A 24,284-nucleotide genomic window follows, 5' to 3' on the forward strand; every position below is an offset into this window, starting at 1 on the left:
AATAGCTACATGTGGCTAGTGGTTGCTGCCTCTGACAGCACAGTTATAGAACTGTTAGGAAAGGAGATAAGTGTGAACAGAGGCACTTTTTGAAGGCTCTCGAATCATCCCCCTTGGGCCTCCAGATGCTGCATCTATGAGTGAGGTCTAGTCACTTGCAGAGCCAGAATAAGTGAGGGGAGCAGGACAAGAGGCCCAGGTCAATCTCTTAGGGCCTGGCTGATGTCCACCTCAGCAGCCTCCTGTCTAGAGATGAACTTGAAATCAACTGGGAGTTCTTCGCAGGTGCGTCATCACTCTTCAGCAGCTGAGGGCTTGCAAAATTCCAAACCTTGGAGGAAACTCCAAACACCTCTTTCCTGGGACCTGCCGCTCACTGAAACTCCACAAAGGGGACCAGAGGGCAGTAAAAGAACAAGCCCTCTCAACAAGATGGCCCTGCAAGCGCCAGGTTCTCTGCCAATTTGCTCATTCATTCCTCATCAGAGCTTCATGAGGATGGCAGGGCAGGATGACGAAGGCCACTTTATAGATGAGAAAACTGAGGCTCTTGGTAAAACACAGAAAAGTTTCAGGTGAAGCTAGAGTTTGTAATTTCCCAACTCCTGGCTTAGTGCTTCTTCCTCTTATATCGTGTTGCCTCTTTAGAAAACAGTTCCCAAGGTTGCAAACCATTTGCCCAAGTGGCAGAGGGTTGGGAAACATAGTTTGAAAAGGTGAAGATGTCTCTGCACAACTGACCTCTCAATGCCAGGCAATGGGTGAAGATCCAGAGGAGGCCCAGCTTGGATGACACGGTGGGGGCCTTGGGAAACACACTTCACTTGTGACAAGGAGTTCTGCTTTCCAATCTGTAGTGTGGGGATGGTGCTAATGCTAATTGACTTTTCTTAGCCACATAGGGATGCTGGAATGATCGATGAGATCGTGGATGAGAAAAATCATCAGGAAGATGGTAAGAAGCCCAGAGGATTATAAGCCTCCTGCTTCTCAGAACCCAAACAAAAGTAAAGCTAAAATAAACAGGCACATTTTTTTCTTGCAGTTTTTCACTTTTATAAAAGAGATAAATGTCAAAGAAATCAAGTTTACTTCAGACAGATTATATATAAATTTTCCCCTGGGAGTCCACGTGTCAGCAAAGGTTCAGCTCAGCCTCCTATACTTACCCAGTTGGTGTCCAAAATAATGAGAATTACTCATAATGATGAAAAAGGCCCTACCAGACCGTGACGGGCCTTCTGAATCACCAGAAGCACATCCCTAGATTTGTATACAGCAGATTTCACTGTAGTATCATTATGTGGACATTGGTAATCTATGTGTTGCATGTATGGCAGCCCTCTTTTAACAGAATATTGCCTTTTTCCCTAATTATTTTGGAAAAATGGGAATTTTATTCTATTACTGGAGAATTATTTGGATTTGTCATTGACTTTTTTGAGGACGTGGGTGCTGAGGGGTGAAAAATTTTATTTTCCCTGAGTTTTAACTTTTGGTCTAGCTTTATGTTTCATATTATACGGGTTGCAGTGAATAATGTTTTAATGAGATGGGGTATGGAAAGTCTCACTAAGGGCCAGCCATAGTGACATGCACCTGTAATCCCAGCTACTCAGGACACTGAAGCAGGATTGCTTGAGGTCAGGAGTTTGAGACCAGCCTGGGGAACATAGCAAGACCCCATTTTTAAAAAGCATGTTAAGAATTAGCCAAGTGTGGTGCCATGCACCTATAGTCCCAACTACTCAGGAAGCTGGGGCCAGAGGATCACTTGAGCCCAAGAAGTTGAGGCTGCAGTGAGCTATGGTCACATCAGTGCACTCCAGCCTGGGCAATAGAGCAAGACCCTGTCTCTAAAAAAAAAAAAAAAAAAAATGAAAGAAGGAAAGTCTCACCAAATAATAGGCTTCCAACAATAAAAGAGAAGAACAGCCAAAAGGAGAGAAAGACAGAATGTGTGTGTGTGTGTGTGTCTGTGTGTGTGTGTGTGTGTGTGTGTGTATGAGAGAGAGAGAAAGATAGAGAGAGAGAAAGAGAAACTGAGCCAACAGTAGTGCTTCTTCCGGTAAATCCTGTACCATCAAGTTCCCACCTGTGAGTGAAAGGATTTCTAAGCCTCCCAAGAGAGTTTACAGGGCTGACTGCAATTCTCACAAAGCAAAAGTCTACACATATCTAATAGCCTTTCCCAGCTACACCAATTCTAATCTAAGAATCATCCTGAAGCACATTGCAAGTGGCTGACAGAATCAGACTTTATTGAGTGTAATGCTGTCTAATGGAATTCTCCAGGCAATATTTCTTAGCTTTTCAGATGATTCTCATTTCAGCTCAAGCCTATTGATCTCCTGCCAGATGATCTGGGCAGCTACATCACTGTTTACTGAGATGCTTCCATCAGTGCCCTCTGTTAACCACCATTCAGCTAAATGGGGTTCTTTTTCCTTTTCACCCCAGTCTGGTTCTCCCTTACCATTTCACTAGAGCAGGATGCACACCTGGAGGATTTTATTACCCTGCCGGGAAAGTGACGCTTGTCCCAAGTTACCTTTTCTCCCTAAGTCAAAACCATTCCACCCATTCACTTAACATACATTTTAGACCATTCAAACTAAGGATTGTCCCCTCAAGCTCAGTTAAATTACCAGAGTTAATCCGAACCCAATTTCCCATGTAAAATGTGCACACGTGTGTGCTTAGGGAAAAGGTTGACAAGGTACTGTATGTAAGTATAGGTTGCACTCCGTAAATAGACAAGAGAAAAGTCTTTGTGATTACATTTTTTGTATTCAAAATGTACACTTTTCAATCCATCTGGACTCTATCAAGAGTCCTCTTCTCTGTGGCCTCTCTCTAGGATTCTTCATCTGCAGTGAGCTATGGTCACACCAGTGCTTCACGAGAATGGAGCCCTTCAGGGACCTGTCTGGATTGTCCAATTGTATCTGAGACAACTGCCCAAAGCAGAAGCCCAGGCTTCATCTGGGATCAGAGGGGAGGGATGAAGGAACTGGAGAGTGCAGATACCAAGCAAAAGAACTGCATCAACCACTGTGGAGACCATTCCATCGTGGGCAAAACAAGGCCTGAGAACCAAAATGTCTGGGCGCTCATCCAGGCCAGCCACCTGCTCACTTATGACCTTTCTTGAAGATACCTAACCTCTCTGAGCCTGATAATTTCATTAGAAAAATGAGGATGAGAAGTGCCCATGTTCCTTCCAGAAAGAAACGAGGCTACACCTGTGAAAACGCTTCATAATTTTTTGTTTCAGTCAGGTTAGGCTAGGGTATGGTGCAGTAACAAGCAATCCCAAACATCTCAGTGGTTTACCACCACCAAACTCTATTTCATTCATGGTACATTCCCCATGGCAGTGGGGCTCCACTCCTGATGGTACCAGGGACGCAGGTGATGGGGCTGTATGCTGACAGCTGCTTCCACAGTTCCCATGCCAGGGGGACAGGGATGTAGTGAATCATGCACAAGCTCTTGAATCTTCCATCCAGAAGGGGCAGATATCACTTCTGCTAACATTTTGTTCACTAAATCAAGTCAGATGGCCATGCCTACCTTCAAAGAGATGAAGAAGCACAATTCTGTTAAGAGCAGAGGTGCTCTGTAAAACTAATCAACCCGAAGTTTTAGTCTCCTTGCTTACACAAGCCCCTTCCAGTCCCCAGGAGACGCCGAAGCAACACATTTACATGGCCATGCACTTTGTTAAATGTGTAAAGTAAGATCTTTTTGTATATTTTATACATTTATATAAACTTTAGGCCTCATAAAACCTGAATCTGTTCTAGATAGGAAGAACCACCGGAATGTTTGTGAATAGCTGCGAAGAATAATGAGAATTACCTATGTAAAATGAGCTTTTTAAACATGCTATTCTGTTCTACCAAGCTGATATAGAACCAGCCGATGGATAGCGTTTGACCTAAAAAATAAGGCTTAGGGAGAGAGTGATGATGACTAGGCTTCCTCTGCCCATCTTCTTCTCTTGGCCCCAAGCCCTCTTGCCACCTCCTGCTTTATCTGAGCTTGAGTCTTACCTCCCCATTAGATCACAAACTACTTGAGAACATAGACTGTGAGCTATGGGCTTCTAAGATTTTAGATTTGGATATGGTTTTAAAGGTCATATAGTATTATTTAGCCCAATCTGAGAACTTAAAGAGGAGAGGGACTTGTCAAGGTCACACAACTAACAGGAAGAGCCAGGTCTCCAAACTTTGAGTCAGTACACTTTTCTTTGTATCTCTCACATGGGTCATTAAATACATACATATTACTTGGGGAAACGTATTACAAGACCAGTTAAGATGAGAAGTGGTGTCAGTGTCACTATTGAGATGTCATTACTTCCTAGCCCTGCACCAGCAAGCAATATCCCAAGTTGCACACCAAATATCTCTATCCTTTCAACACTGATCATCACCATCTTTACCTCAGTTTCCAGACTTAAGGCAAAGCCAAGGGGAAAGTCCTTATACATCACATTTCCTAATCCTTCCCACAAAGGCAGCACGCCCCCCAGTCCATCCCATCCACACAACAGACTCCCCACTTTTCTCCAACCATGCACCACATTCCTGGGTCATCTCATCCACTCAGTAGATTCCCCAGTCCTCCTCATCTACCCACAATATTCTTCAATCATCCCTGTTTATTAAATAGACACCTCGGATCTCCCCATTTACACACACATTCCACATTTCTTTCCATCCACACACCCCAAACCTCCTCAATCATGTACCACTCTCCTCAGTCCTCCCCATTTATGCACCACACTCCCCAGTTCTCGCCATCTACATACCAAACTCTGCAGTCCTCCCCATCCACACACCATGCTCTCCAGTCCTCAGCCTCTGCCCAAGACACTCTACAATCCTCATTCACACACCACACTCTGAAGTCCTCCCCATCCATACATCACATTCCCCAATCTTCCCTATTCACAAACCACATTTTTGAGTCCTCCTTTTCCATGCAACAGACTTTCCAATCAACTTTATCCACACACCATACTCCACAGCCCGCGTCATACACATGCTACAATCTCCAGTCCTCCCCCTGCATGCACCACACTTCTCAGTCCTCCTCCTTTACACACCACACCTCCCAAAGCTCCCAATCCACACACCAACTCCCCAGACCTTCCCATTATCCAGGCACCACACTATTGAATCCTCACCCTCTGCACAACACACTCCAGCGTCCTCCCCACCCATGCACCAAATTTCTCAGTCCTCCCCATTCACACAACAGATTCCTCAGTTCTCTCTGTCTGAGCAATAGGTTCCACAGTCCACCCTATCTACACACCATATTCCTCAGTTCCCACATCCACAGACAACACTCCCCAGCCCTCACCATTTATGCATCACATACTTCAGTCCCCCCAACCTTTACGAACACTCCTTGGTCCTCCCCATTCATACACCACACTCCCCAGTCTTCCCCACTAATGCACCACACTTCTGTCCATCCTTACACCACACTCCTCAGTCCTCTCCATCCTTACACCACACTCCTTGGTCCTCCCTAACCTTATACCTCACTCCTCAGTCCTTCCCATCCATATACCACACTCCTCAGTCCTCCACATTCATGCACCACACACCTCAGTTCTCTCCATTCATGCACCACACACCTCAGTCCTCTCTGTTCATGCACCACACTCCTCAGTCCTCATCATTCATGCATCACACTCCTCAGTCCTCCCCATTTATGTACCATGCTCTCTGATCCTGCCCATTCATTCACCATGTACCTCATTCCTCTCCATTCATGCACCACACTCTTCAGTCCTCCTCATTCATGCACCACACTCCCTAGTCCTCGCCATTCATCCACCACACTCCCCAGTTCTCCCCATTTATGCACCACACTCTCTGGTCCTCCCCATTCATGCACTATGCACCACAGTCCTCCCCATTCATGCACCACACTCTCTAGTCCTCACCATTCATGCGCCACACTCCCCAGTTCTCCCTATTGATGCACCACAGTCCCTGGTCCTCCCCATTCATGCACCACACTCTTTGGTCCTCCCCATTCATGCACCACATTCCCTAGTCGTCACCATTCAGGCACCACACTTCTCAGTCCTCCTCATTTATGCACCATACTTCCTGGGCCTCCCCATTCATGCACCACAATTTCTGGTCCTCCCCATTCATGCACCACACTCCTCAGTCTTCCCCATTCATGCACCACACTCCTCAGTCCTCCCCATTCATGCACCACACTCCCCAGTCTTTCCTATCCATATACCACACTTTCCAGTTTTTCCCATTCACGTACAATATTACCCAGTCCTCTCCATCCACACAATATACATCCACACACCACACTATACCCTCCATTCCACCTCTTCATAATCACATAGACTATTACAGCTAAAAAGGAACTTGGGACCCATTTGTTCAAACTGCATATCTTATTTATTTATTTATTTATTTTAGAGATGGGGTCTCACTATGTTACCCAGGCTGGCCCCAAACTTCCAGGCTCAAGTGATCTTTCCACCTCAGCTTCTGGAATAGCCGGGTTAGAGGCCCTATATTTTCTAAATGTGGAAATGATTTTCAGAGAAATTAAACAGTCTGTTTCCTAGGACCTCTTATGTCAAAGGAAAGCTCAGAGATCCTGATTCTAGAGCAGCTGTACTTCCATTCTTCCAAATCTCTGAAATATGGAGGAGAATCTTATCATTCACTTTACTAATGAATAACACTAAGTGTCTAAGGAATGGTAAAGACCGTTACTGATTATTGTTTATAATCTGATTGCTCTAACCTTGATAATGCAGTTGAATGACTAAGTGTTATTTAGGGAGATACTTTTCTCTGTGTGTGTGGAGAAAATTTCTGCCTAGAAGCATTGGCCAATTTTTGTTTTAGAACATGCCACTATGCCTTCTTGGAGGGTCTTCTCCAGAAGTTCTCAGCTGCAGAAAGAAAAGAGCATGAGACTTCTTTGCAGTTGGTGACCCCCTTGCTGCACGTTGCAGCCTTCCGACACGGTCACCGGGCATCTTCACCTAGTAGGATAGGTGCATCAGTCAGAGTGCGGGGGGTGGGGGGGAATAGATGGCACGCACACACACACACACACACACACACAATAATAAGTTGGAGATAGTTTAACAAAGGGACTATTTATGAAGTTGTGACCAAGGTGTGGAGAAACCACAAGAGACAGTGCACTATCCCAGGGCCCATAACAGCAGGGCTGCATGAGTAGGGTTGGGGACCAGTCATGGATCCCAAAAGTAGAGGACCATCCTGGGAGAGAACCATCTGACAGGACCTGCTTTTCAGTGGAAGGCAGCAGCCAGTTTATAGAGAAACCACAGGGAAAGAGATGCGGGAATAAACACCCTGACTTTGTTTTTCTCCTTCTCTCAATATTTCCCACCGGGGCTTCCCATTGGCCAGAAGAAAAACATGTTCTTGGATTTAATCTGAACAGATAACTGCTCTGAGTGGGAAAATGATGGACGATGCCACTGGCAAGGCAAATAGGAGATATCAGCACAATTTACTCCAATGCTCTCCATCTCTAAAAACTACCTTGGCAATCACATTGAAAGTGGAAAGTCCTTCCTCCCAAAGGCCGTCTCCTCTTCCTGCCACCAGGTAAAATATCACACCCAGTGTTAGAGGCCCAGAATCCCAATCTTAGAGATTTACAGAAGCGCTCCAGCCAGGCTCATTCTCTTACATCTGTGGCTTATAGAAAAAATCTTCTTGTCTAATTTAAGCCCATTTCACTGCGTGTTAAGTTTGTTTCTACTGATTCTGTCCTCTGAGGAGCTGAAACATGGTGACTCCCTTGGCAATGGAGAGCACCACGGGTTGAAGGTGAGAAGATGCTGTCTAGTCTTTTCTCCATCCCTGCCAGCAGTACCTGAGGCAAATCACTCCATCGCTCTGTGCTCCTCTTAGCTGTCAGGTATTTCACCAGAAGAAAATTACTGCTTTTTAAGTGATGTAGGGAGAGAGTTTTTTTTTTTTTTTTGATGATTACATCCTGAAATAGAAAATTTCTCAAGGTATCCTTGAAGATGATCATTAAATACTTCCACCCACAAAACCATTTATTTAACATGGTCTAACCCTACTTTCCTCAATTTTTCATTATAAAGGTGTGTTTTCAGCTTTTTAGATTTTTCCTTGATCCTTACCAAGATGAATTTATTTCTCGTGAGCTTCTTTTTAGTATCATTTCTAAGAGGATCAATCTGAGCTGCTTAAAGCTTTCCTGGTGTTTGTGCTGTGAACACCTGCTCAGAGCACTTATGCCACGTAGGATTTCCTCCTCAATTCACTGCCCGAGTTAGAACAGAGCACCTAATCACTCCCACATCTCAGCCAGCCCAGCTACCCCTGGTCCCTCTTTTTGGCCTGGGAATGGAAATATTAGCAGTTTCTCTCCTGCTGCTTAGTACAGCCTCCAAAATATCCACCTACTGTTTCAGACTGGCCAGGGTCATCACTATTTTCTAGCCACAGTACATTTTCAAAGTTCAACTGGCTCCTATAGTTTATCTGTCCTAACTCTCTTGTTTTACAAATAAGGGAACCAAATAAAGAGACATGAAGAGGCAACCTTTATGAAATAATTTCAGACTGTAAGTTTCAGTTTCCCCAAACATAACTGTTCACAAATTTCTCAAATCATTTAAAAAATATTTTGTGATTAAATGAACTAAAAAGAAAAAGAAAAAAACCTAGGGCAACATAACAATATATGTTTGACAAAATGTAAACTGAAAATGTATCATATAAAAATCTAGGTATCATTTGTAAATGGGAAAGATCTAAAAAGTAACATGGATAAAAATATTGACTTGATTAGGTAATAGAACCATGGGAATTTAAAATTCCAAAATTTGAAAATGAATAAAAAGAGAACATCCAGTCTGGACAAGATTACATAGACTTGTTTCTCACTAATCCTCCCTGCTAAGTATAACCATAAACCCATATAAAATGCAAGAGGCAGTCAAAGGATTCTGAGTGTTGTGAAGAGGAAAGAGGACTTGCTAGGGACCTCAGAACCACAGAGAAGCATAGCAGCAGGGCATCTTCTGATCTCCCATCCAGCAGAAAAAAGCAATTTGGGTCCAATGTTTTCAATCCCCAATCTATAAACAGAAAGCACTCAGGTAGCTCATTCCTCCCCTAGATTGAATGGGAGCCCCACTGTCAACACCTGGTATGCCTGATGGCACCAGCAACTGGAATCAAACAAGAACCTCACTGACAATGAGTGACCAGGAAAAGTGGTCTCCAACCCCATTGGGCTTGAGACTCCTCTCCCTCAATGAGAGACACCAGGTATCCAAGGAACACCAGCAAAAGGGATTCTACCAAAACAAGTGGCCCAGCCTAGTAAGCCTCTTGATTCCCGTAGGCCTGAGATTCCCCTATCCCATGGATACTCTTGGCACAGTATGGGAAAACCTCTTCTGCTGTCTCAGGCAGTACCAGCAGGGACCAGTGGGAGGGCTAGCAACATCCAATAAACCAAACAGACCAAAATGACACTGCAAAGCTCTAAAAATTAAACTTTTATCAGACCACAGCCAGTAACAGTAGGCCAGAACTGTGTGCTAAACTTAAAATGACTGCCTGTTAAAATAAAAAACAGTACTAACCCAAACCCTTAATATAATAACCAAAATGTCCAGGATACAATCAGAAATCACACTGGTCATACCAAGAAACAGAAAAACCACAACTTTAATGGGAAAAAATAATCAACTGGTGCCAACATCAAGATATATCAGATGTTGAGATTGTCCATCAAGTACTTTAGAGCAGCCACCATAAAAATGCTTTAATAAGAAATTATAAATTATTTGGAAACAAATGGAAAAATTAGAATCTTTCTACAAAGACATATAAACTGTAAAAAAGAACCACGTGGGAATTATATAACTGAAAAATACCATAACAGAAATTAAAAACATGCTGGATGTGTTCAATAGTAGAATGGAAATGACAGAAAATAGAATGAGTGACCTAGAGGACAGATCAATAAAATTCACCCATTCTAAACAACAGAGAGAAAATCATTTTTAAAAATTATTCAAATTTTTTCCTGTTAAACAGGAAAAAAAACAGGGCCTGCAAGACTTGTGGAACAATAGCATTGGTATTACTGGAGACTCAGAAGCAAAAAGAAAGAGTGGAACTGACGGATATATTAAAGAAATAATTGATTTTTAAAAACTTCCAAAATTTGATGAAAAACATAAGTTGACAAATTCGAAAAGGTGAGTTAACCTCAAATTTGATAAATCAAAAAGTATCCAGGCCAAGTCACAATGTGATTAAATTTTTGAAAATTAAAAATGAAGAAAAAATTCTTGAAAGCAGCCAGAGAAAAACATCAGTTTAATTATGGCAGAAAACAATTTGAATGACAGCAGATTTCTCAGCTGAAACCATGGGGGCCAGGGCAAGTGGCATAATATTTGTCAAGTGCTGAAAGAAAGGAATTGTCAACTATAAATTCCATAGCAAGCAAAACTATCCTTCAGAAATTTAAGAAAAAAAAAAAGACATTCTCAAATGAAAGAAAACTAAAAGAAATTGTCACTAGAAGGACTTCTCTTAAGAATGGGTAAAGGAAGTTTAACATGTAGAGAGAAAAAATTAAAGAAGGAAACTTGAAGCTTTCAGAAAGAAGAGACAACAATAAAAATATAGGCACATACAATAGACTACACTTCTCATGACTTGTAGAAATAATATTTGACGGTTGAAACAAAAATTATAACTCCTTCTGATACTTAAAACAATAACATTTAAAAATGGGGAAGACAAAGGGAAGTAAGGTTTTCACACTTCACTGGAACTGATAAAATATCGACACTAGATGATGATATGGAATATGTATATTGTAATGCCAGAAAAAAACACTAAGAAAACTTCATACAATGTACACTCAGAAACACTAAAAACAACAAATAGGAGTAAATAGTATCTAAAAAGATAATAGTAAAAAATTTGCAAATAATTGAAAAGAGAAAAAAGATAAAGAAGCATTAAAGATCATCCTAGGCTTTATGACAATGCCTAAGTACACGGGTTTGAGGTCCACATTTATATTAACTATACAGTATAGGAATTTCCAAGTCAAGAAATCAGCATTACAAATAGTCCTCAGCAAGTACTTCTCCTGAGGTCCTGGGAAGAAATTAATTCAAAATCACTCCATTAAGAGGAAACACTCTCAAAATAGACCTCATAGGATTCCTACAGGTAAAGTCTTGTTAAGATAAACTCACAATGCAGAACTGTACAGCACAGGAAAAAATGATCCTGAGAAAAAGATATAATAAACTATAGAAATAGACGCCAAGAAAACATTAACTAACTGAACTATAGAAGTGACAATAAAATGTATGTCTTACATTATCAAAGAAACAAAGAGGAATCAGCAACATGAGAAAAAAGAGACAAAGCAGATTTGAAAAATTACCCAAATGGAATTTCAACAAATGAAAAACGGTAGAAGCTCACAGCAACTAGGGTGATATGACTCATACATACATGTGAAACTATACATGTATGGGAATGCAACTGGGAAAAAATGTAGGTGCCATCAAAGAATCACAGCCTACTCCAAACAACCAAGAAAAAGAGAGATCACCTATAAATGGAGGAACCAGAAAATGCTTAATAAAGGAGGCAGCATTTGAAATATTCTTTAAGGAATAAGTCGTAAAACAGTGGTCATTTTTGGCCAGCAAATATATCTTTATTTGACCTTCACAATGTATTTCTTTAAACATTTTATTTTGAGATAATTACAGATTCACGTGCAGTTGTAAGAAATAATACGAAGAGATCCCATGTACCATTTACCTCATTTTCCTCAATGGTAACATCTTGTAAAATGACAGTACAATATCACAACCAGGATATGAGAATCTATACAGTCAAAATAGCCAACACTTCCGTCATCACCACATGAAATCCCTCATGTTCCCTATTGCAGCCACAACAATTTCCTGCCTTCATCCCACCATTAACCCCTAGAAACCACTAATCTGTTTTCCATTTCTATAATTTTGTCATTTCTAGATTTTGTATCAGTGAAATCATACAGTGTGAAACAATGAGATTAGCTTTTGTCACTCAGCGTAATTCTCAGGAAATTCATCCACGTTGTTGCATGTATCAACAGTTCTCTCCTTTTTATTGCGGAATAGTATACCATGGTATGGATGTATTATAGTTTGTTTAATCATTCACCCTTTGAAGAACAAGAACATCTAGGTTGTTTCCAGTTTTTGGCTATTACGAATAAAACTGCTATAAACATTTATATACAGGTTTTTGTGTAAATACAAGCTTCATTTCTCTGGGATAAATGCCCAGGAGTGCAATTGCCGGGTTGTATGGTAATTGCATGTTTAGTATTTTAACAAATTGCCAAACCGTTTTTCCAAAGTGTTATACCATTTTACATTCCCACTTGCAGTGAATGAATGATTCACTGTCTCTACATTCTGAACAGTGTTAGGTAATGTCACTACTTTTATTTTTAGCCATTCTGATAGGTGTACTGATATCTAATTGTGGCTTTAATTTTGCATGTGTCTAATGGCTAATGATGTTGAAATATTTGTATGTGCTTATTTGCCAACTATTAATATATGTCCTTTTCAGTAAAATGTATGTTTGTGTCTTTTGTGCATTTTCTAATTGGATTAACTTTTTGATATTGATATTTGAGCGTTATTTATATATTCTTTGTTTTGTTTTGTTTTGAGACATGGTCTCACTTTGCCACCCAGGCTAGAGTGCAGTGGCACAATCTTGGCTCACTGCAGCCTCAACCTCCCAGGTTCAAGTGACCTTCCTACCTCAGCCCCCCGAGTAGCTGAGACAACAGGCACATGCCACTACATTGGGTTAATTTTTGTATTTTTTGTAGACACAGGGTTTCGCCATGTTGCCCAGGCTAGTCTCAAAATTCCTGACCACAAGCGATCCACCCGCCTCGGCCTCCCAAAGTGCTAGGATTACAGGCATGAGCCACCACGCCCGGCCAAGAGTTCTTTATATATTCTATATATTAATACTAGTTCTGTGTTGGATATATTATTGCAATTATTTTCTCCCAGTATGTAGCTTGTCTATTTATCCTCATAACAGAATCTCACAGAACAAAAGTTTTTTAATTTTAATGAAGTCCAATGTATCAATGTTTCTTTGCATAGATTATGCTTTTGTTTAAAGACCATTTGCCTAATGCTAGATCTTAAAGATTTTTTCCAAATTTTTTTAAGTTTTGTAGTTTAACATTTTACATTTAAGGTCGTGAATCATTTTGGGTTAATTTTTGTATGATATGTGAGACATAGATCAAGGTTTTTCATTTTTGTTTTCCCTACTGATATCCAATTGCTCCAGCACCATTTGTTGAAAGGCTATCTTTTTTCTCCACTGAGTAGCATTTTTGCACCTTTGCCAAAAATCAGCTGGGCATATTTCTATGATTCTATTTCTGTGTTCTCTATTATGTTCTAATGGTCTATGTGTTTATCCATCTGCTAACATAATTAAGATGCAATCTTAATTACTGTAGCTATATAATAAGTTTTGAAATTGAGTAGACTGGTTCCTCCTATTTTATTCTTCTCTTTCAAAGTGGCTTTAGCTCTTATAGTTCTTTTGCCTTTCCATATACATTTTCAAATACTCTTATCTAAATCTACAAAAAAATATCCTGCAGAGATATTGATAGGAATTTTGTTAAACCTCGTCCTAGTCCATTTTGTGTTGCTGTAACAGAATACTTCAGGCTGGGAGATTTATAAAGAAAAGAGGTTTATTTAGCTCATGATTCTGTAGGCTTGGACGCATAAAAGTATGGCACCAGCAGCTGCTCAGTTTCTGGTGAGGGCTTTCCTGTGGCATCACAATATGGTGAAAGGTTGAAGGGGAAGTGGGCACATGTAAAGAGAGGAAAACCCCAGGGAATCCTGTATTTAAAACAACCCATTCTCACAGGAACTAACCCATTCCAAGAGAACAAATCCAGTCTCCTGCAAGCCAGAACTCACTCTACTGTGAGAATGGCACCAAGCCATTCATGAAGGATCTGCTTCTATGATCCAAACACCTCCTACTAGGCGCCACCTCTCAATACCACCACATTGAAGATCAAACTCCAACATGTGCTTTAATGGGGACAAACTCAGGTCATAGCAAACCTGTATATCAATTGGAAAGAAATGACATCTTTACTATGTTGAGTTTTCCAATTCATAAGTTTGTATCCTTCTCCATTTAGTTAGGCCTTTGATTTCCTTCATCAGTGTTTTGAACATCAGCAGTGTTCAGAATGCAAGTTTGGTACATGTTTTATTCAATTTACATGCAAGCATTTTATTTTTGAGTGATTGTAAATAGTATTTTTTAATTCTGGTGTCCATGTGTTCATTGCTAGAATATAAAAATACAATTAACTTTCTAACAAACATTTATCTCGTGACCTTGCAAAACTAACTTATTAGATCTAGGAGTTTTGTTTTTTTTTTTTTTTTTTTTTGTATATTTCTTAGGATTTTCCATCTAGACAATCATGTTATCTGCCACTAAGAATACTTTCATTTCTTCCTTTCTTATATGTCTGTCTTTTATTTCCTTTTTCTGCCTTATTGCATTTGCAATATATTGAATGTGGTAAAAGCAGAAATAATTGTTTCATTACCAGTCTTAGGGAGAAATAATTCAGTCTTTTGTCATTAAGTATAATCTTAGCTGTAACTTTTTTCTATATGCTCTTTATCAAGTTGAGGAAGTCCCCCTCTACTCCTAGTTTTCTGAGATTTTTTGAAATGAATAGAAGCGGAATTTTGACAAGTGTTTTTGGGCATTCATTGGCATAATTTTGTAATTTTTCTTTTTTAGCGAGTTGATATACTAGATTATATTGGTTGACTTTCAAATATCGAACCAGCCTTTCATCCCTAGAATAAACCCCACATGGTCGTCATGTACAATGCTCTCTCTCTCTCTGTATGTGTGTGTATACTATCTGAATTCTATCTGCTAATATTTTGTTAAGGATTTTTGCATCTAAATTTATGTGGGGTATTAGTCTGTAGTTTTCTTTTTGTGTATTGTCTGTCTTGTTTTGTTATCTAGTTAATCCCAGCTTCATAAAACAAAAGTGTTCCCTTCTTTTCTATTGTCTGTAAAAGACGTGTAGAATTGGTATTAATTTTTCTTTAAACATTGGTAAGTTCTCCAGTGAAACTATCTAAGTCTGGAAACTTTTTTTGGGTGGAGTATTTTAAATTAAGCACTCAGTTTTCTTTTTCTTTCTTTCTTTTTCTTTTCTTTTTTTTTTTTTTTTTTTTTTTTTTTTTTTTTTTTTTTTTTTTGTCGCCCAGGCTGGAGTGTAGTGGCGTGCAACCTTGGCTCACTGCAACCTCCACCTCCCGGGTTCAAGCAACTCTCCTGCCTCAGCCTGCTGAGTAGCTGGGATTACAGGCATACACCACCACACCCTGCCTGATTTTTGTATTGTTAGTAGAAATGGAGTTTTGCCACATTGGCCAGGCTGGTCTTGAACTCCTGACCTCAGGTGATCCACCTGCCTTGGCCTCCCAAAGTGCTGAGATTACAGGCGTGAGCCACCACGCCCGGCTGCATTCTGTTTTCTTAGTTGAGGACTATTCAAATTATTTAATTAATATTGGGTAAATGGCATTAGTTTATGTTTTTCAAGGAATTAACTCATTTTATCTAAGTTTTCAACATTAAATGTATAAAGTTGTAGACAGTATTTTGTATTATCCTTTTGATGTCTGCAGGATCTGTATTAATATCACATTTTATTCTTGATATTGGTAATCCATATCTTCTATTTTTTTCTTTGTTAGTCAATCAGTTCTTGGAGAAGCTTGTTGATTATATTGATTTTTGCAAAGAATCAGTCTATTGTTTAATTGATTTTCTCTATTGTTTTCTTATTTTTAATTCCACTAATTTCATCCCTTGTCTTTATTATTTCCTTCTTTCTGTTTGCTTTGGGTTTATTTTGCTCTTCTTTTTCTAGATTCCTGAGGTGGAAGCTTAGAATATTGATTTTAAGCTTTTTCTCTTTCCTAGTGTGTGTGTGTATTTCTTTTTTCTTTTTTTTTTTCTTTCTTTTTTTGAGATGGAGTCTTACTCTTTTGCCCAGGCTGGAGTGCAGTGGCATGATCTCAGCTCACTGCAAATTCCACCTCCCAAGCTCAAGCAATTCTCCTGCCTCAGCCTACCGAGTAGCTGGGATTATAGGCATGCACCACCATGCCCAGCTAATTTTTGTATTTTAGTAGAGATGGGGTTTTGCCATGTTGGCCATACTGGTCTGGAACTCCTGACCTCAGTTGATTCGCCTGCCTTGGCCTCCCAAAGTGCTGGGATTACAGGTGTGAGCCACAGCCACCCAGCCTTTCTTAGTATATATATTTAGTGCTACAAATTATTTTTCAGCACTGTTTTAGCTGTGTTCTACAAGTTATCATATGCTGCATTTTCATTTTCTACAGTTTATTATATTTTTAAACTTTCTCTTGAGAATTATTCTTTGACCCATGGATTATTTAGAAGTCTGTTTTTCAGTGCCAAAGTATTTGGAGACTTTCCTGTTATTTTTCTGTTATTAATTTTTAGTTTGATTTCATTGTGGTCAGAGAACACACTTTCTATAATTTCACTTCATTTAAATTAGTTGAGATTTGTTTTATGGCCCAGGATGTAGCCTATCTTGGTATGTGCTCATGGGCACTTGGAAACAATGTGTATTCTGTTGTTGGATGGTGTGTTCTGCAAATATTAGATTAGATTCTGTTGATTGATGGTGTCATTGAATTCTTCTATATCCTTGTTCATTTCTGTCTAATTGTTCTATAAATGTGTGAGGGAGTGATGTTGAAGATTCCAGCTGTAATTATGGATTTGTCTATCCCTCTTTTCAATTCTGTTTTTGTTTCACATATTTTGCAACTCTGCTGTTCAGTGCATGTGTATTTAGGATTGCTATGACTTATTGGTGGTCTGACCCTTTTATGACCTTTCTGTTTCTGGTAATATTCTTTGCTCTGAAGTTTATTTTATCTAATATTAATATAACCACTCCTGCTTTCCTTTGATTAATATTTATAGGATATATCTTTTTCCATTCTTTTAATTTTGACCTGCCTATATAATTATATTTGAAGTGAGTTGTTAGACAGTAGATAGTTTCAATATGTGTTTTAATTCACTCTGCCAATCTCTGTCTTTTACACTATTATAGACCATTTATATTTAATGTAATTACATGTACAGAAGGGCTTAGGTCTGCCATTTTGCTTTCTGCTTTCTGCTTTCTTTTCTCTCTATTTTGGGTTCTCTGTTTTCTTCTTCCTGCCTTCTTTTCTTTTCCCTAACTTTATTCCTGTTTTCCTGCCTCCTTGAACATTTATTACAATTACATTTTTATTTATGCTTTTTGAGTATATTTTTGTATAGCTTTTTACTTGTTAATTGTTACTTTAGGTATTGCATTATATATACATAACTTGTTATACTCTAATAGTGTCATTTGACCAATTTGGGTGAAGTATAAAAAACTTACCTCCCTTAACATGTCCTTACCTTCCCCAATTTAAATACAATTATCTTAAATGTTTTCTCTATATACACTTAGAATCACATTATGCAGTTTTATAATTTTTAGTTTAACTGTCAAACATAATTTAGAAAACTCAAGGAAAGAAGGAAAGTCTATTGTATTTACCTGTATTTTAGCTTTTATTTTTTCTTCCTGGTGTTCCAAGGCTCCTTCTTTTACCATTTACTTTCCATTTAGAGAACTTCATTTAGCCATTTCTTTAGGGTAAGTCTGCTAGTGATGAATTCTATTAAATTTCCTTCTTTTGAGAATATCTTCATTGGCCCCATTCATTCCTGAAGGATACTTTCACTGGATATTGAATTCTGGGTTGACAGTTCTTTTCTTTCAGCATATGAAGAAAGCAAAACAAAATAAAACAAAACAAAAAACACTGTACTGCTTTCTTCTGGCCCCCATGATTTAAGATAAAAAAAGTCTGCTATTATGTTGTTTACTTGCTTGCTTGTGTGTTTTTTCCCTTCAGGTAAGATGTCATTCTCTGCCTGCTTTCAGAACTTTGTCTTTAATTTTCAGAAGTTTAATTATTATGAATCTTGACATGAATTTCTTTGGATTTGTCCTGTTTGTGGCTCAGTAGATTTATGTCTCTTGCCAAATTTGGGAAGTTTTCAGCCATTATTTCTTTCAGTGCTTTGTCAACTTCAGTCTCTCCTGTTCTTTTGGGATCCTGATAACATAAATGCTGGATGTTTTATTGTAGTCCCACAGGTCACTGAAACTCATTTTTTTTTTAGTCTATTTTCTCTGTGTTGTTTAAATGAGTTATTTTTATTGTTCTGTCTTCCAGTTCACTGATCCTTCCTTTGTCACTTCCATTCTGTTAAGCCTAGCCACTGAGTTTATTACTTCAGTCATTTTACTTTTCATTTTTCATATAGTTCTTTATATCTTCTATTTCTTTGCTGAGATTGTCTTTTTTTTATTTGTTTCAAGCATGTTTATATTGCACATTGAAGCATTTTTATCATGGTCACTTTAAAAATCTTTGTCAGACGTTTCTAATACCTCTGTCATTTTAGCATTGGCCTCTATTGATTGTTTTTCATTCAGTTTGAGATCTTTCTGGCTGTTGGTATGAAAAGTGAGTTTTTTAAATTGAATCTTGAACATTTTTTAAGTGATAAGACTTTAGATCTCATTTAAACCTCTTGTTTTAACTTCATTTCTTTAATGCCACTTCAGCAGGGGGAGGAATAGCACTTGCTTGTTACTGGCAAATGGAGGTAAAAGGCCAGATTTCCCACTGAGCCTTTCTTGACACCCAAAGTGATGATGCAGGTTGTGGGGAGAGTTCCTTGTTACTTCCTGGCAGTGGTAGGAGCTCTGGCTCCCCAGGTGGTCTCCATTAACACTTGGGTGGCATGGTTTTATTACTGCTGGCTGATAGTGAAAGTCCTGACTCTCCACCAGACCTCCTCGCACACCACCCTAGCAGGGAGGGAAAGAGAACCTCATTACTGCCAGATGAAGATAAAAGTCAATGCTACAAAGTTCCACAAGTGATCTCTACCAACACATGGTTGAATGGAGGAGGAAGGCAAAGAGCTGGTCATGCAAGTTCTCTACTTGGCTCGATCTGACACCACCCTGATAAGGATGTTGGGTGCCTTATTACACCCTCATGGAGGATAGAACTCAACGCTCCCCACTTGGCCTTTGTTGACATGGCTGTGGACAGGACCACAGTTTTTCCTATAATGTTTGGCTGGAGTATAATAGCTATTGTCTAAAAATTTTCTGTGTTGCTAGGCTGCCCCTTTCCTGGTACATCAGTCAGAGATAGCTTTTGTTGGGGCTTAGTTTTTCTGTGCCCACTGGTGTTTCTGGCTTGTTGACTCCTTCAATTCCAAGTCTGGGATATATGACATAAAAAGAAAGCCCAGGGAACTCACTGGTATGTTACATCTTGATTCCTGAGATCCTAAGTCTGTCTTCTTCTCTCCATTTTTCAAAGTCTTCGTATCCTTGTGTTATATATACTATCCAGGATTTTAGTTGTACTTATTAGGAGGAATAGGGGAATGTGTAACTACTCCATTTGTCCAGAAGCAAGAGTCTTTCACAGTCTATCTTTAAAATTTGAATTTGTTGCCAACATAAGTTTTCAAATGTGAGAATTCAGATATATGGCTTCTCTTGAAAACTTGGAATATTTGGCAATATTGGGCCCACATTCCAGAATGGAAGTAAATGGCTAGAGCTGCATTGTCCAATATGGTAGTCCACTAGCCACATATGGGCTATAAACATTTAAAATTAATTAAATTAAGTAAATAAAAATTTTAATCCCTCAGTCATACTGGCCACATATGACTAGTGACTACTGTATTAGACAGTTCCGCTACAGAACATTTCCATCATGAAGAACAGAAAGTTCTTCACACAGCACTGGATTTGAGTGTGATGGGAACATGCATGTCCCAGTATGCCATATCCTTACCACGTGATAATATATTAGGTCATGTCATTCATTTACCTCACCTGCTGAAACATTTGTATTTATAATCCCTAGTTTACAGGGTAAGTAGGATTTTTGACTTACGGAGATGCAGAGGTAAGCGTTCCAGGTGGAAAGCCCAGCAGGAACAATAAAACAGGTGGGAGGAGCTGTGGCCCTAGAAAATCAAGGCAGTTAGATTTGGACAGAGATTAAGAGAGGAGTAGGGAAAGAAAAGCAATGTAGAGGTCGGGCGCGGTGGCTCACGCCTGTAATCCCAGCACTTTGGGAGGCCGAGGCAGGCGGATCCCGAGGTCAGGAGATCGAGACCATCCTGGCTAACATGGTGAAACCTCGTCTCTACTAAAAATACAAAAAAAAAAAAAAAAAATTAGCCAGACGTGGTGGCGGGAGCCTGTAGTCCCAGCTACTTGGGAGGCTGAGGTGGGAGAATGGTGTGAACCCGGGAGGTGGAGCTTGCAGTGAGCCAAGATTGAGCCACTGCACTCCAGCCTGGGTGACACGGCAAGACTCCGTCTCAAAAAAAAAAAAAAGAAAAGAAAAGCAATGTAGATATTAAAGACTCACAGAGAGGATATAATAATAGTACCCATTTTGCCTCCAACTAGTTGTGTGGCCGGGCTAAGAGGAGACCTTGCCAATCTCACCTTGGATCACTTGCCCTTTTGTTCTCTGAGCCCCAGCTTACCCTGGCTGTCTCTCAGTTCATTGGATGTCCCAAGTAACTTCCTTCTTTAGGATCTTCACATTGCCTAGGCCTCTGCCTGGACCACTCTGCACCCCAAGTTTCAACCCTACATGCTGGGCCAACTCCATTTAACCAGCAAACTCCCCTGGCCATTTGTACTCACAGCCCCACATTCAAGTCCATGGCACTCATCACGATGTATATTTATCATCAACTGGAGTATGTACTTATCTTTTTCTCTCTCTCCCCCTATTTAGCTGTGAGTTTCATGAGAGCCAGGACCATGGCCATCTTTGTCCACTGCTGTATTCTCTGAATAAGCAGAGAGCCTACCACAGAGTAAACACCAGAGCAGACATTGATTGCTAAAGTTATGAAAGTTATTCAGACCTTAGTTACTGCATCAGCAAAATGGGGGCAATAGTAACAACTGCCCTTGCATTACAAACATATTAGGAGTATAAAACAAGATAGATTATTTTTACATTTAAGACCAAAAAGCTATAAACATTTTTATTATCGAAAGGAAGGTGTTAGTTAAAAAGTAACCAATTATGAGACTCTCTGGTGGCCCTGTTAGATGGACACAGTATAGAACTCAGGAGCTTAGCTGTAAGCTGAGGTTGTTAGAAAGTGGCTGGACAACACTGCTGTGAATTTTGCCCTCATAGTACCCAGTTGATTACTGAATGTTTTGTTTGGCACTAGGTCTAATAGCTTTTATTTTAATCTAAAGCCTGATGGATTTCATTCCAGAGGGAGGTACATTTTATGTCTTAGCTAATTACTTCCAAGTCAATCAAGGAGCATCAAACCTTCTGGGCCTCAGTTTCCCCATTTGTTAAATGAGAATAATAATTGCTGTTCTGTTTAACTCACAGGTTTGTAAAGATCATCTGAGACAACTAATGGGAACACAGTTGACAAATTATAATGCACTGTGCAAATGTAGGGTGTTCTTATTTGGAAGTAGTATTTGGGCTTCTTGCCCCAGGATGCTATGTTTACAGGAGGATTGGCCCAAGGCCAACAGTGGTTTTACCATTAAAGAGTGTTCAGTTTGAGTGACACCGAAAGAATTCTGAGTGTTGACCCCCAACAAGGCCAGAAAGATAAGGAATGCATTGCAATCTTTGCTAGCGCTATTCCAACACCTGCAGACCCTGCCTGGGAAGGCCTTGGGGCAGTGATTGACCTGATTCATAGTCATGTACCTGGTGCTTTTGCTTCACTACCTGCAGCTAAGAACTTCAAAGGTAGAGTGGAATGATCCCAAGAGGGATGGACCAACTGAGCCCCACAATTGGGCAAAGCCTTTTCTTTCATCTCAGCGTCCCTGCACCAACCTGGGACAAGGTGAGGCTGACATGTCAGCAGCATTCACCTCTCAGTACAGCAGAGGGCAGTGGTGACTTCATCTCAGTCCACACCCAGGCCCAGTATGGAGGGGTGAGTACTCCTGTGCATGTGTGCAGGTCAGGAGCATAGGCCAGGCCCTCTGATACCTGGGATAAGCACTCTTATCCTCCTCCTCCACCCCAGTGACCACCCCCAACCCCGCCATGGCCAAAATACGTACTCACAAGTAGGCATAGAGACATGCAAGCATACACATACACACATATGCACAATCACATGCATACATGCATATACACACAAACACACATGTGGATACACACAGTAGGGAGTTTTCAAGTGAATCCCTACAAACTACTATAGCTTAAGCCATTTAACATCTATATTGAACAACAACAACAACAAGACAATTGCCTGAGGTTGAAAAGCCTGAAATTTCTTTTTAACTAAGCGAAGAGATGAGTCTGTTCCACCAGACAACCAGGAGTTGGTGCAATTAAGTGACCAGGGTGCTGCAGTCTAGAGATCAAAGAACCTTTTCTAGCCCCAACCAACCATACCACTGTCTGATGTGACCTAAGGCCAAGTACTATCTTCCTGTGCTCCAGCTGTCTCTAACATGAAATAAGGACGTTGGTCTCAACATTCCATGCACACTTTAATCTCCATGGCTCTGTTCTCCCCTGCTTCCTTCATCTTCCTAATCACAGACAGGGGAGGTGCCCTGTCTTCGCTCTATTGCCCAATCCCTGAGAAACAGAGGGCAGAAAGCCAGCTGAGCTGGAGGAGCTCCCTTCCTCCTTCCAATGGTACTTAAAATGACTTTAGGCACCGATGGCGTGTAGGGCATCATTTTGAGGTATATGGGTTTATTTGACTAAATTAGAAATCAGGAAAGAGGTCAAAAATGAAGTCAGATGACAATTTTAAAGGGAACTGAGTTCATTCTGTCTTTTGCCTCGGGTAGGTGGGATCCCATAGGAACCTGAGCTTCTGGGGAGATTTGGAGCCGGGATATTAAGCCTGTAGTTTTTTTGTTCTAGGAAATAGGTTTTAGAGGGATGGGCTAGAGAACCAGGACCAGATTTCAGCAAAATTATGAGGTCAGTGACATTTCTGTTCTGTGTTCCTTCCTCCCATTGAGGGCACCTTCATGACCCATTTTCAAGACAGCCATCCAATGGCTTCGTGGCAGACGCAACTCCCTCCTGACCGCTCCCAGGCTCTCTTCCCACCCCCGGAAAACTGCCCTGGTTAAGTCTAGATCTCTAGATGTCACCTGATTTCAATGTAGGAAAGTGGATTTGTGTCCTGAAAAACCACTTCACTTCAACAAAATAGGTAATACTATCTATGAGGGGCCAGACCTATGCTAGGAGACAAGTAGGGCAAGACCCTGCCCTCAAGGGACTCCATGGGTGACATTCAACTATGTTCCTCCCTGTCTCCATTCCCTGACAGTTCAAAGGCTGTGAACATAACTCTTTTAGGTGGACTTGAGATCCAAGTTGGCTTGAGGCCTGCCCTTCAACCACCCTCAGTCATGCAGGGGAAGCACGTGTCCTGCCAATGCTCATTCTCCACCATCTCCTTCAAATATTGAACATCTGAACCCAAGAGCTCACCATGTCTTCTCCATTTCCGATCACAGAGTTCAAATGCCCTGCTTATTGATAATGCACTTGGAAATCTGTTTTCTTTCTTCTCTAAGGGAATTGTGTAAAATGTCCATTTCCTCAAATCAAAATATTTCCAAGATAATTAGCCAATTTGTTGACTTCTTAAAAATAACAGCATTATAAAGAAAGAGATGGTTTGGATTCTGCAGGAGAAAATCAGAAAATTAATTCTTCACAGATTTGTAACTTTTGAAGCACAGTAGTCTAGCATGACGGAGTAATCATATGCTCCTCTGTTTTGCAAATGGGGCAAACTGAAGTTGCACCGTGTCACCCAAAAGACCCACATAATCATATTCCATCATTGCTGAAGGTTTGAGAATGGTGCCCTTCTAACAGGGTGCCTGTCCTTGATCATTACCATGGTGACTGCTTTAATATGTCTGAGTGTGTC

General features: G+C 40.2%; 1 protein-coding gene across 8 annotated transcripts in view; it reads right to left on the bottom strand.

The window, feature by feature from the left end:
• LOC100992578 (uncharacterized) overlaps nt 1–24,284 on the bottom strand; it is a 214,537-nt gene that overhangs the window by 38,973 nt on the left and 151,280 nt on the right. For 6 of the 8 annotated variants that reach the window (XM_063597592.1, XM_055100606.2, XM_055100605.2 and 3 more), the window contains 2 exons: nt 20,252–20,324; nt 17,812–19,137 (listed from right to left, as the gene is read on the bottom strand). The exons of 1 other annotated variant lie outside the window; for it this stretch is intronic. Coding sequence is in view for 1 of the 7 variants with exons in the window: in XM_063597593.1 (XP_063453663.1) it covers nt 18,877–19,137 (261 nt within the window). In the remaining 6 variants the exon portion in view is untranslated. Of the gene's footprint in view, nt 1–14,560; nt 19,138–20,251; nt 20,325–24,284 lie in introns of those variants that run through there. One more of the 8 variants, XM_063597593.1, reaches the window with a different exon arrangement.

This window comes from Pan paniscus, chromosome 18 (genome assembly GCF_029289425.2).
Source record: "Pan paniscus chromosome 18, NHGRI_mPanPan1-v2.0_pri, whole genome shotgun sequence".
NCBI lineage: Eukaryota > Metazoa > Chordata > Mammalia > Primates > Hominidae > Pan > Pan paniscus.